Source organism: Sminthopsis crassicaudata, chromosome 4 (genome assembly GCF_048593235.1).
Source record: "Sminthopsis crassicaudata isolate SCR6 chromosome 4, ASM4859323v1, whole genome shotgun sequence".
In the NCBI taxonomy this organism is placed as follows: Eukaryota; Metazoa; Chordata; class Mammalia; order Dasyuromorphia; family Dasyuridae; genus Sminthopsis; species Sminthopsis crassicaudata.
Genome location: NC_133620.1, coordinates 454,784,563 through 454,798,478, shown reverse-complemented (window position 1 = coordinate 454,798,478; position 13,916 = coordinate 454,784,563). Strand labels below are relative to the sequence as shown.

The 13,916-nt window shown below is 47.3% G+C and overlaps 1 protein-coding gene across 3 annotated transcripts in view; it reads left to right on the top strand.

The window, feature by feature from the left end:
• Positions 1 to 11,247, top strand: part of MYO1C (myosin IC) — a 40,958-nt gene extending 29,711 nt beyond the window's left edge. For all 3 annotated transcript variants that reach the window (XM_074263840.1, XM_074263842.1, XM_074263841.1), the window contains exons 19-32: positions 248 to 365; positions 3,342 to 3,455; positions 3,535 to 3,611; positions 4,209 to 4,277; positions 4,494 to 4,578; positions 5,126 to 5,285; positions 6,482 to 6,565; positions 7,497 to 7,590; positions 7,790 to 7,845; positions 8,409 to 8,544; positions 8,826 to 8,896; positions 9,258 to 9,355; positions 9,441 to 9,540; positions 9,788 to 11,247. In XM_074263840.1, the coding sequence (XP_074119941.1) occupies positions 248 to 365; positions 3,342 to 3,455; positions 3,535 to 3,611; positions 4,209 to 4,277; positions 4,494 to 4,578; positions 5,126 to 5,285; positions 6,482 to 6,565; positions 7,497 to 7,590; positions 7,790 to 7,845; positions 8,409 to 8,544; positions 8,826 to 8,896; positions 9,258 to 9,355; positions 9,441 to 9,540; positions 9,788 to 9,814 (1,289 nt within the window). In that variant the 3' untranslated portion in view covers positions 9,815 to 11,247. The remainder of the gene's footprint in view (positions 1 to 247; positions 366 to 3,341; positions 3,456 to 3,534; positions 3,612 to 4,208; positions 4,278 to 4,493; positions 4,579 to 5,125; positions 5,286 to 6,481; positions 6,566 to 7,496; positions 7,591 to 7,789; positions 7,846 to 8,408; positions 8,545 to 8,825; positions 8,897 to 9,257; positions 9,356 to 9,440; positions 9,541 to 9,787) is intronic.
• Positions 11,248 to 13,916: the final 2,669 nt, after the last annotated feature.

Below are 13,916 nucleotides of genomic sequence, written 5' to 3'. Positions count from 1 at the left end.
GTAGACTTCAAGTCCTGACGCTTCTTACCTTCTGAGTCCATCTTGGGGGGTGACATCTGTTGTCACCCAGCCATTTCCTTAGGACCCTCATTTGGGATCACACCAGTCTTGCAGGGTGCAGGGGAGGTGGGATGGGTCCAGATATCATGGATCTTTCCGGATCTTCATCCAAACATAGATACCCCACCCTCCAGCTGGGGACTGAGACCCAGATGGTTGGTGAAGCACTTTGCTCCTTCTTTCCTAGGTCGGTTTGACGAGGTACTCATCCGACATCAGGTGAAATACCTGGGGCTGATGGAGAATCTGCGGGTACGGAGAGCTGGCTTTGCCTACAGGCGCAAATATGAGAACTTCCTGCAGAGGTGTGTAGGGAGCAGGGGAGGTATCAGGGCAAAGGGGAGTATATGGGGAAGACAGATGTGGGAGGAGCAGAGGTTCAGAGTGAGAGCTTTTCTTCAAGGGCAGGAAGGGAAGAGTAGAGTACACTTGAAGAGGTTCTGAGTTTGGGATCCAAAGAATCTGAGTTCAAAACCCAGCTCTTCTGGGTTTTTTGCTGAGGCAGTTGGGGTTAAGTGACTTGCCCAGGATCACACAGCCAGGAAGTGTTATGTGTCTGAAGCCAGATTTGAACTTAGGTCCTCCTGACTTCAGGGCTGGTGCTTTATCCACTGTGCCACCTAGCTGCCTCCTGTTTTCTTTGTGCTTTTGGACAAGCTCTAAGAGCCTCAGTTTCCTCATCTGGCCTTTAAGGTCCCTTGCTTGGCATATTGGACTGGGGTCAAGAAAATCTGGGTTCACAAAAGAGCATTGTACAACAAGAAGGATAGGTGATGATCAACTGTAACGGACCTGGCTCTTTTCAACAATGAGGGGATTCGGGGCAATTCCAATAGACTTGGGATGGAGAGAGCCATCTGTATCCACAGAGAAGACTGTGGGAACTGAGTGTGGATCACAACATAACATTTTCTCCTTTGTTCTTATTGTTTGTTTGCTTGTTTTTTTCCTCTCGTTTTTGATCTCCTTTTTCTTGTGCAGCAAGATAAATGTGGAAAAATGTTTAGAAGACTTGCACACATTTAACATATATTGGATTGCCTGCTGCCTAGGGAAATGGGGGAGGAGAAAAATTTGAAACACAAAATTTTGCAAGGGTGGATGTTGAAAACTATCTTTGCATGTATTTTTTATTGAAGTTTTTATTTTCAGAATATATAAATGATAATTTTTTCCAACATTGACCCTTGAAAAATCTTGTGTTCCAATCCCCCCTTCCCCTAGATGTCATGTAATTCAATATGTGTTAAATATGGTAAAAATATATGATAGATCCAATATAAGCAGAGATATTTATACAATTATCTTGTTTTACATGTATTTTTGAAAAATAAGAAGCTATTATTAAAAAAAAAAAAAAAAAAGGAAAGAGTTCAGATCCTGCTTCTGGCACTAAGCAGCTGTGGGACTCCTAAGCAAGTCATTTAGCCCCTTCTTCTTCTGAGCCTCTTAGAGGGCTAAGGAGTTTTGTTATTATTCAGTCATTATTCAGTCACGTCTAACTTTTCATGACCTCATTTGGGAACTTCTTAGGAAAGACAGTGGAATGATTTGCCATTTCCTTCTCTGGCTCATTTGACAGATGAGAAAACTGAGGCAATGAGGGTTAAGTGACTTGCCCAGGTTCTCACAGGTAGTGTCAGATTTGAATTCAGATCTTCCTGCCTCTATCTACTGCCCCACTCAGCTGCCTCAATAAGAACTCACAGGTAAAAATAAAGCAGCCCTTACTCAAAAAGAGCCAACATTATTAGAGTAAATGTCAACCATTAAGCCTGTGGTTTTGTGACCTGACTTCTAAATGAGCTGACTGAGCCCCAGCTCAGTGATTTGCCCAAAATTACACAGGAGTTGTGGCTGATCCCAGGTTTGAAAGCCCAGCTCCAGTCAGTATTCTTTCCCTTGTTTTCTGTTGGCTCATGGGTAATGAATGGTAAAGGCAAGATTCAAACCTAGGTCTGTGGAATCAAATCCAGTTTGATTTGCACAATTCTGTAGCCAAAGGGCTTATGTATCTGTGTACATGTTGTATATGTATATCTGTTTTGTGTATATGTGTATACACATATTTGTATGTATGTTATGTATAGATATACTTGTAGGTGTGTATGCATTGTGTATATGCTTACATGTGTGTAGATTGTGTGTGTTTGTCTCTGTGTATGTATAGAGACATTCTGAACGTGCTTTCCCACTTGGGGGTTTTCCCTGTAGTCTCCCAGTCCTCACCAAGACAGCCTTTCCAGCAGCCCCTGGCTTTTAAGCTAGAGCTTTCTAATCCTTTTATTTTCTATAGTATTTTATTTTTCTGAATACATGCAAAGGTAGTTTTGCTTTTGCAGAACCATGTATTCCAAATTTTTCTCCCTCTCCAAGATAGCAAGCAATTCGTTATCAGTTAAACATGTGAAATTTTTCTAAACATATTTCTGTATTTGTCATTCTGCAAGTAAAATCAGATTAAAAAAAAAAAAAACAAGAAAGAAAAAACAAATGAGTAAACAAACAACAACAAATACTCCAAAAGATGAAAATACTATGCTTTGATCCATTCAAGTCTCTGTAGTTCTTTCTCTTTCCCAAGTCTAATGAAAATGCCTCAATTCACCTCGTTATTGAGAAAAGTCAAGTCCAGTATAGTTGACCATCACATAATCCATTGTTTCTATGTATAATATTCTCTTGGTTCTACTCATTTCAATAGTATTTTATTTTCTCCAATTACATGTAAAGAAAATTTTTAACATTATTTTCCCCCTGAGGCAATTGGAGTTAAGTGACTTGCTCAGGGTCCCACAGCTAGGAAAGTGTTAAATATCTGAGACCAGATTTGAACTCAGGTCCTCCTGACTTCAGGGCTAGTGTTCTATTCACTACGCCACCTAGCTGCTTCTTTAACATTAATTTTTAAAAATTGTTAAATTCTGAATTTTTCTTCCCATCATTCTCCCTCCTTAAATGGGAAGCAATTTGATACAGATACTGGATGAGCCACTTCACTGTGGGTCACTGGTCATAAGCCCATAGATCGGGCCACCCTCCATTGGACCCCACTGGTCTGAGATTACTTTTCAGTAAATCGAGGCTCAGGGGATCAGTGGCCCAGAGTCTGGAGCCCAGGATTTAGACCCTCAAAGCTGAAAGTTCTGTTCTGGTGCTAATAGGAGGTACACACAATACTCTCCCCATCCCCCTCACTCAGTCACACAAACACACACTCACTCACACACTCAGTCCCAGAGTGGTGAATGAGGCTGGAGTTTGTTCTGTCCCCTCTGCAGGTACAAGTCCTTGTGTCCTGAGACGTGGCCCACCTGGGATGGGCGACCACAGGATGGGGTATCGGTCTTGATCCAACACCTCGGCTACAAACCTGAAGAATACAAGCTGGGCAAGTGAGTGGACAGTCCTTCTCGGGGAGGGGCGCTGCTGGAGGCTGCAGCCAGACTGACCCCTTTCCATTCTTTCCTCTAGAACCAAGATCTTCATCCGCTTCCCCAAGACACTCTTTGCCACAGAAGATGCTCTGGAAGTGAGGAAGCAGAGCTTGGGTAAGATTTAAGCTCTCTTTCCTTTGGACTTCATCCTTATCAAGTCTTGCCATCTCAGTACAACACTGGTTCTTGAGTCAGAGGTCTTGGGTTCAAAGCCCTATTTTGGATCACTTTGGCTTCACTTCTCTGGGTCTCCATCTTCTCTGTAAAATGGAGCGCTGAACTTGATGGCCTCTTTGGACCCAGGAAGGTGGTATCGATCAAGCACTAACCATAGACAGAGGACCCAGGTTCAAATCTTGCTTTTGAATATTACCTCAGTCGTCCCTTTTAGCTCTCAATTTCTGGTCTTTCCCTGACTCACCCTTTGAGCTCTCTCCTCTGAGTTTCCATAGTGTCTTTTGTCAGCACTAACAAGAGTATTCCTAATGTTATCATACATTGGGACTTTCCCTGTAACCATCCTGAGGTATTGGGAATGTAGGTAACCTCGATTCTCTAATCTACTGGGAATCCCAGATTTAGAGAAATTCCTTGCCCTCCTCTGCCCAGCCCTTTGGTGGGATTTGAACCCAGCACTTGTTGACTCCAGGACACTCTAAGATGATGCTAATGATGAATGAATATTTGTTCATTGACTTTCTGAAACCACAGCTACAAAGATCCAGGCAGCATGGCGGGGATACCATTGGAGACAGAAATTCTTACGAGTGAAGCGTTCAGGTCAGTAAATTGGGGGAAGGGAATTGGAGATAGGGGAGAGGAGACAAGAATGGCAGTTTCAAGGAGGAAGCTTAAAATCTTTTCCTGCCTTCTGAAGCCAGAGACTCATCTTATGGGACAAGGTGAAGGGGGAGAGCCAAAGTCCAGGTTCGGGGCTGTCCTTAGACAATGAATGGGGGGAAACTGAAGGTGAACAGTTACTTGATCACCCTACAGCTATCTGTATCCAATCATGGTGGCGTGGGACCCTGGGCCGGAGGAAAGCAGCCAAGAGGAAATGGGCTGCCAACATGATCCGACAGTGAGTTTGAAGGGCCCCTGCTAGTGCCGAGGAGGACGTGTTGACCTGTATTGGGAACAATGGGGAGGATTTGTTGACTTTATGTATTAGGTAATGGGGAGAATGTTGACTTTGTGTTGGGAGTGATCTCAGCAAATGAAAGCAAATCCCTGGTGATGGATCCCCAAGCACATCCCACCATGACAATGGAATGGTGTGTGCTGGGTTTAAGCACAGTCACTTTATCAGCTGTGTAGCCTTGGGCAAAGCTCCAAGTTACTCATTTGTAAAATGAGTCTAATAATACTCATACTGCCCTCCTTAGAGATGGGACATAGGGTCACAAAATCATCGCACTAGAGTTAGGGATGATCTCGGAGGCATCTGATCCCCTCATTTTACAGAGGAGGAAACTAAGGCCCACAGAGGACAAGACAAATGCCTTGTCCACCATTACACTGGACGAAAGCAATCAGAGAGGATTTGAGCTCTAGTTTTTGGAGAGGAAAATCCTCAATGAGCTGTTCCCATTAACACGCTGACCTCCCTCCCTTCCTTTCTCCCCAAGGCTAATCCAAGGCTTCATCCTTCGCCGTGCACCCAGGTGCCCCGAAAATGCCTTCTTCTTGGATTTCGTTCGGTGCTCCTTCCTGCTGAATCTGCGGCGGCACCTGCCCCGGAACGTGTTGGATAAAACGTGGCCCACCCCTCCCCCTGCCCTGCATGAGGTCTGAGGAGACTGGATGGTATAGAGGCTGGTCACTGTGATAGGAGAAGTAGGAAATGCTTGGGTTCCACTCTGAACTTAGACACTTACTAGCTGTGTGACCCTGGGCAAGTCACTGCCTCAGTTTCCTTATCTCTAAAGTGAAGAGGTTAGAATGGAAGACCTCCAAGATAGAGATCTGACCTTGTAGCCTCCCAGGCTCCCAGGGTTTCAGTTTCCTCACCCATGATCTTTTAAGATTCCTTAAATTCTCAGTTTCTGATCTTATGTTCCTTTGATAATGGATCCAACTATAATCCTTTAGTGAGCACTGACCCAGCTCTGCACCCAGCACTGCTGAAGTCCAGTCCTTCACTTCAAGAATTAATTGGAGTGGGGGCGGCTAGGTGGCTCAGTGGATAGAGCACCAGTCCTGAAGTCAGGAGGACCTGAGTTCAAATCTGTTCTCAGATACAACATTCCTGGCCGTGTGACTTTGGGCAAGTCACTTAACCCCAATTGCCTTAGCCTCCCCGCAAAAAAGAACTAATTGGAGTGGCAAAACACACCCATGCCATAGAAAACAAGGCAGTAGAAAATAATCAGCCTGCAGGAGCATGGAAAGGGTTCAGAAATCAAGAAGTAGATGACCATATTGGACCTTAGACATCTACTTCAACCCTCTGATGGGCAAACTGGCAGATGGGAAAACTGAGATCCTAAGAATTTATATGACTTTTTTCTAAGGTCCCATAAACATTAAGAAGCAAAGAGAGGATTTGAATTCAGTCCCTTCTGACTTCAACTTCCTAGGATCAAAGATTTTGAGCTGGAAGAATTCTTAGAGATCTTTTAGATCACTGGATCAAACTCAAGTAGAAACCAGATCTCTTTGAAAACCACAAATTGACATGTTTTGTTTTAATTTTTATTTTGTTAAGTATTCCCGGTTACGTTTAAACCTCCATTTTAGACTTTTGTTTTACAAGTAGCCTACTGAGGTCCTAGAATGAAAGGATTTGCCCAAGGTCACAAGGATAGTAACGTCAAGTCCAGGATTGGAACTCAGATCCCCGTTGTGGCCTGGAATTGTGGATAAAAACCATAGAACAGCCGGAGCTCCCTGGCCCCATCCTTGGGTCCTTTCCCAGGGACATCTCTCTCAAGTCCCTTTGCCTTCCCTTCTGCTCCCCTTGACTTCATTTCTTGTCCTCCCAGGCTTCCGAACAGCTGAGGGAGCTCTGCATGAGGAACATGGTGTGGAAATACTGCCGCAACATCAGTTCCGAATGGAAGCAGCAGGTAAGTTGGTTTGCTGAGGATGAGAGAGGAACAAGCTGTGCAGTCAGCACTGTGGAGGGGACAAGAAGGAGCCCAGGACAGAGTCCTGTCGAGACTTAGCAGAAGTCACCGGTTACTCATTCTTGAGGCCGGCACTGGCATCCAAGCACATTCTTTATCCCCTTTTATGGAGCTCAAGAGAAAGAGCAATGCCGAGCACGGGGAAGGGTCGTATATTTAGAGCTGGCAAGTCCTTCGAAGCCATTTGGTCCTTTCATTTTACAGATGAGTAAACTGAGGCTCAGAGAAATTAAGTTACTTGTCCATATTCACTGCAAGGATAGATTTCCCTGGTTCCAAATTTAACACTATCTTCTCTAAGCCACTCTGCTTCTTTAGGATATTATTGATACTTTCAAATATTAAATTCTCCGCCCCTCCAAAAAAATTGTTGAATCCCATTATAATGGGGACATATAGATGAATCCAGAGTTCCCAGATCTCATCCTTTGTCTCTTTCCCCATTGACATCTCAGAAAAAAAGGTACATTTCTTTATTGAGAATCAGAGTTTAGTGTTGGTAACGTGCTATTATTGGAGCAGTGAAATATACTGGACTTGGGAGAAAGGAAGACCTGAGTTCAAATCCTATATCATACACATGCTAGCTTTGTGACTCTGGGCAAGTCAGTTAACCTTGATCTGCCTCAGTTTCTTCATCTGTAAAATAGAAATAATAATAGCACCTATCTCCCAGGATTGTTGAGGTTCAAATGAGATAATCTGTGTTAAGTGTTTTGCAAACGTTAAACAGCTCTATAAATGATAGCAATTACTAAAATGCCTACTGTGTGCAAGGTGATACTCTAGGCACTGGAGATGTAAGAGTAAGGATTAAAAAACAGACGCTTACACTCTACCAAGGGTCAGTGCCCCACTCTTGTCTCAACAGCTGCATCAGAAGGCTGTGGCCAGTGAAGTTTTCAAGGGCAAGAAAGACAACTACCCCCAGAGTGTGCCCAGGCTTTTCATCAACACTCGACTTGGTATGCCATTACCATCCTGGGCCCCCTTCCCCATAATGCCCCTTTCTCTGCCCCCTTTCCCTTGCCCACCATCTTCCTTGGGTAACTTCCTCCTTCAGTTCCCCTTGGATTTTCTTCTTCCTCCCACCCCCTCCTCATTTCCTTCCATCCTGGACTTTGTCCAGCAATTCTGCAGCTTCCAACCTGTGTCTTTTTTTAGCTGCCGATGAGATCAGCCCCAAAGTGCTCCAGGCCCTAGGCAATGAGCCTGTCCAGGTGAGCCTGCTATCTGGGACCCCGAAGAGAGAAGCAGGAGGGAACTGTGGGATCAGGACTGATGGTGGCAATTCAGATATGTGGCAGAAGCCCACTTAAGAGCTCTGGGGAGTCAAAAGAAGCAGCAGGAGAATCAATCAAAAAGTACTTGTTAAGCACCTCCCCTAGCCTAGTGCCTGGGAATTCAAGTAGAGATAATGGAAGTATCCCTTAAGGAGCTAATATTCTAGTTGGAGAAGGGGAGGAAAGTAACACAATCTGGGAAGAGAAGAAGCGGGGTGTCCTAGTGGACCGTAGGAAGTCCGGTCTTCCGTTTCCTACACTAGCTCCCCGAAAGCCTCCTCCTCCTCCTCCAGTGTTCCCCTTCAGGGCCATTTCCTGCAGTATAGTTTCTGTTCCCTTTGGAACATGAAGCGACAATAGGAATGACTCTGAGATGAGACTGAGGGAGAGACCTGGGCCCAGGGGAGTCAGAAGCGTCCTGGAGATTGCCGTGGAAATGGGAAGGCTGTCGGAAGGACGGGGGCCGCTGGCCAGTGGTCTAATGGCGCCCTTCCCTCCAGTACGCAGTGCCTGTAGTGAAATACGACCGGAAGGGCTACAAGCCTCGGGCCCGGCAGCTGCTGCTGACCCCCAGCGCCGCGGTCATCGTGGAGGAAGCCAAGATCAAGCAGAGGATCGAGTACGCCAACCTGACGGGTAAGGGGCCCCGACGGAGGAGCCAGCGGGCCGGGCTGGCTCGGGGTCAGGGGGCAGACTCGCTTTGCCCAGCCTCTGTTTGTGCATCTGGGGCGGCTGGCCTGGCTGGGCCTCTGAGGGGCCTGTGTGAAGCCCAGAAGGCAGCAGCACAGTCTCCCTCTTTGGGGCCTGGCCCTCTTCCCCTTTGCTTGGGAAGCTCAGCTCGGTCTGCCAGCCCTGTGTGGGGATGGATGGGTGGGGGTGGGGCCCCCTCTCCATCCTGACCTTCCCCTCCTCCCCAGGTATCTCGGTCAGCAGCCTCAGTGACAGCCTTTTTGTCCTCCACGTGCAGAGAGAGGACAACAAGCAGAAGGTATGGGGGCTGGGCTGGGAGCTGGGCTTGCTCCATCCCTTCTTCTCTGAAATCTGTGAGAATTCCTCCACGGACATGGGGAGCGGTGGTCCCTTTCTGCAGCAGTAAGCATTTATTAAGTGCTTACTGTTTGCTAGTCACTATCCTAGGTTCCACACAGCAAAGAAAGGCAGAACGCTTTCTCCCTCAAGGGTTCCATAATTCCCTCTTCCCCGGCTCCCCTGGCTCGGGCCGGAGCACAGGCTCCCCGGCGCTGACGTGTTTGCGGGCGCTCTGCTGTCACTTTGGATGGGGTGTGGGGGGAGGCGGCTCAGGGAGGGCCCAGAGAAGCTGAGCCTCTTTCTGTCCCCTCGTGCCTCAGGGGGACGTGGTGCTCCAAAGCGACCACGTGATAGAGACGATAACCAAGTTGGCCCTGAACGCAGACCGGGTCAACAGCATTAACATCAACCAGGGCAGGTAAGGGCGGGCTCAGCGCGGCCGGGAGGGGCAGGAGGGGGCTCGCGCGCCTCGGTCTCATCGGGCCCTGCTCCTTCCCCATCAGCATCACCTTTGCCGGTGGCCCGGGCAGGGACGGCATCATTGATTTCACCCCCGGCTCCGAGCTCCTGATCTCCAAGGCCAAGAACGGGCACCTTGCCGTGGTGAGTGAAGGGGTGGGGATCAGTGGGGGCGAGGCTGGGGCCTGGAGCCACACACGGGACATCAGCACAGAGCCCTGGGCTCAAACCCAAGTTAGCCACGTACTCGCATGAGCGATCGCTGAGCCTCCTCTGAATTGATAAAGTGGGGCTTCTTCCCCACTCTCCCAGCCCCCGGGGGAGCTCCTGCAGGGATGGGAAGGGCGAGGAAGGAGGGCTGCCCCTCAGGGTCCTCTGCTCCCCTCTGCAGGTCGCTCCCCGGCTGAACTCCCGATGATGATGGACCGCGTCCGTCTGGACACTCTTCCTGCCCCCCACCACGCCCGCTTTGCTCCCCTGCCCACCCGCTTGCTGCTGCCCCATTCCCCCTTCATGGTAACCAAAGACTTTCACTTCCATGCTTGGAGAACTGGGTGCGTCCCGGGTCTGAAGGGGGCCCACGTGGCACCTGCCTTGTGTTCCCGGAACCCTTCCCCCCCGCCCGGATCCCAGCCTCCCGCATCGGCTTCGTGGTGGATGTGGGGGGCAACGGTAGGAAAGTAGGGAGCCGTGCCCGGAGCGGGGCTGAGGGATGACGGGGGCCAGGGCAGAGCCCCGTGACCGATGCCAAACCAGTGGGAGGACACCTTTTGTGAGGTTTTTTTTTTTTGTTTTTTTGTTTTTCTGCTGAGTCATTTTAATGCTTTGTATGAGATCATTTTTTTAAGCTACTCATTCCCTGCCACCAAGACACGCTGGATGTGCTCTGGCCAGCCCTGCAGGGGGCAGGGGTCCCACCAAGGAACAATTGGGGGCTAGAGGAGGAGGAGGAAGCGGGGGCCCAGCTGCCTCCCTCTGTGCCCCAGCACCAATCACTCCCTCCCTTTTCCTGCCTCCCCCCCTCGGGGTCCACCCAGGGCCAGCCCCAGCTTCCCGTCATCCCCAGCCATGAGGGGCTGGGACCCGTCCTTGGTCTGCTGCTCCTTTCTGCCTTAGTGAGGCCCCGCCCACCTAAGACCTCTTTCCCAGGAGGACTGAGGCACTTTCACCCCCACTCCCACCACACACACAGAGTTAGTCCCTGAGAGAGAGACTCCTGGAGGGGGGTGTCTTGAACAGACCAGGTGGAGGTGACAGATGGGAGGGACAGGCAACTTAGGCGGCGTAGTGGGGAGGACTTGGCCTGGCTCTCAAAGGACCTTATTCCCTGTGAGATATTGGGCAAATCATTTCATCCCACGGCTTCTCCTTCCTCTCCTGCAAAGTCAGCATCATAGGATTACTCAAAGGGACTTTAGGGGCCATCCAAGCTCCCTCCGAACTCACATTCTGTGGTTATGGGGGTCCAATGGTGCTTATTCCAAAGCCCCTGCCCAGTGGAAAACGCTCCTTGTTCAAGCCCCTCAACCCCCGGAATCAGTAACCGACATGGGCAGTTGTGAGAGTTGGGTTGGGAAAAATGGTCCTGGGGTCCACAGTGTGACCCTGTTCACTGCTTTGCCGCTCCCCCTCCCCAAATCCACCCTCATCCTGTGGGATAAGGAACGACTTTGGGATAAGAAGGAAAGGGGGGGTTATCACATATCTCTGCTGCTTCTCCACCCCATTCCCCATTCCCACTGAGGGTCAGGAGGCCCTCGAAGCAGCCTGTGCTCTCCCTTGGGATCCTGGGGACACTGCCAACACTTGCAACCCCAACCAACACTAAATAAAGCGATTATGTTTTTGCAAGCGTTTGCCTGTGGTTGTGGAGGGCCCTGAAGGAGGCTGGGGGTGAGCCGGGTTTGAGGATTTCTCCCTAGATGGGGTCCGGGTCACCAAACCACCTGGATGTGCCCTCTGCCAGTGGGATATAAATAGGAGATCTGCTCACACCCTGCTTTATGGGGTTGGGATGGAGAAGGGGAGGCTTTGAGGAATGGGCAAAAGCACAGAAGTGAGAGATGGAGGATGCTGTGTATCGAGAATAGCAAGTCGATCACTTAGGCTAATTCATAAAATGTACAAGGGGAAATAAGAATCGTTTTGGAAAGGGAGGCTGGAACCCAACTGTGGAAGGTCTTCAGTGCCACAGGGAGATGTTTCTGTTTTCTAAAAGGCTGTAGAAGCCATGAGGAGCGTCTTAAGTAGAGAAGCAACATGGCCGTATCCAGTCCATAGATGAAGTTCCACTTATTTTGAGTTCAACTCAGATCAAGCAGCCTCCACTTAAGCAGTCTTGGTGGGGAGCTCATCTCTATCTGGGAATCATTCTAGTTGGTTAGTTCTGGGGCAGCTAGTTGGTACAGTGGGTAGAGCGCCCGCCCTGAAGTCAGGAGGACCCGAGTTCAAATGTGACCTCAAACACTTAACACTTCCTGACTATGTGATCCTGGGCAAGTCATTTAACCCTAATTGTCTCAGCAAAAAAATGTTTCTGCTTGCATGTTGGTAAAAGATGGGAATAATCCATGTCAAAAAGATTGTGAAAAGACAGGCACATTAATAATGCACTGTTGGGAGAGCTGTGATTGGTCTAATTCTAAAACAGTTTGGAATTATGACAAGAACATGACTAAAACCCCATAACTTTTACACAGATCTCACTGCTCTACGCCCCCCAGAGCCCAATGAATGCCCCAAAATATTCAAGCAGCTCTTTTGTGCCAGTTGTGAACTGGAAACAAAGTAGATACTGATTGGGGAATGGCTAAAAAAATTGTGGTTGTTATTGTGCTGTGAGAAACAATGAACAGGGAGAACAGAAAAACACAGGAAGAACTAGACGCATTGATGCGAAATGAAGCAAGCATGAACAGGAAAATGCATCATATATTGTGAAGGGAAAGAACAAAAGCAAAATTGAGTGCTATGAAATTATGAGCAAGCTTAGTTCCAAAGAAGGGGTGTGAGAAGCTATCTGCAAAAGTGGGAGACTGCAGGTGTGAAACAGTACATGTTTGTCAGATGTGACAGGAGGGACAAATAAAATGAAAACATCAGGCACTTACTCCAAGCCAGACAGTCAATAAGCACTTATTAAGGAGCTACCATGGGCCAGGCAGTGTCCTAAGGACTGGGATTACATAAAAAAAACAAAGGTAGTCCTTGTACCTAAGGAACTCACGGTCTAATGAGAGACAATGTGTAAACAATATACAAAAAAACTAGAAATGGGTTGTAGGCTTTGTGCTCCTGACTCAGCATACAAATACAAAAGCAATATAGTGTCTGCCTTCAAAAAATTTCCTTCCTGATAAAAGATAATTTGAAAAATAGTTGATGCAAGAAAAAGAACAAAGGAATAAATTAATAGATGACTTTGTTATTAACAAATAATTTTGATGAGTCAAAATCAATAAATGATTTATTGATAAATGAGGAAATTAATAAAGGAAGAATAGTGGTTACCAGGGCAGGATGTTCTGGTAAGAACAGTCATAGGGATGGTGACTGGAACAATAAATATGTCAGTGAGTATGACATGTCTTTCCCAGAAGCACAGTGCCAAAAACAAAAAATAGAAAAGAGAGGTGGGCATGTTCACAGCCATCACAGCAGAAAATGTGGGCTGAAAATGTGCAGCTGAGTCAATATTGAGGTCTTGTCAGTGAGCACAACCTGGTTGACATGCATGGTAAGTTTTACAGAATCGGTTGGGTTGATTCATAAGCTGTGTGAGGGGAAATATGATAGAATCAACTTGGAAAGATAGGCTTTCTTCTTTTTATTAATTGGTATAAAAGATGGCTTTCTAGGAGAAAGCAGAGGAGGAATACATTGGGAAATTACATGATTAAAAAAGCATGAATAAAAATTTTAATGAAATATTTTTTAAAAGACAATTTTTTTATACAAAAGAGAATGGATTAGGGCAGCTAGTTGGTGTAGTGGATAGAACACCAGCCCTAAAGTCCGGAGGACCTGAGTTCAAATCTAACCTCAGACATGTAACACTTCCTAGCTGTGTGGCCCTGGGCAAGTCACTTAACCCCAATTGCCTTTCAAAATACCCCAACAACACAAAAACAAATCAAGAATTGACTTGTGGGTAACAATTTTTAAAGTTGTTGAGTTTGAGAGTTCAAGCATTAGACCTTTTGGAAAGAGATTTTCTGATGCCTCCAGCTTCTTGGAGAAGGAATAATACAATCTATATAGGTCTTTGCATCCTACTTAGAAAAGTCAATTAGTTACTCATAATGTGAAAGTTTGAAGAGATGTTTGTTCTATAAGCCCCAGAATATATTCACCTTAGAGGGGAATCTAAGTGTTGGAGAGATTATGGAGGACTCTGGGAAAGAGGGACTCACAGTGATAACAGGAGGCTGCCCTGATAGCAACTCCAAGTCCGATTCCCTCTGTAGGCACATTTATGGGCCCTGTAGCAGCACTACTGGAGAATTCCCTCCAGGTTGGTA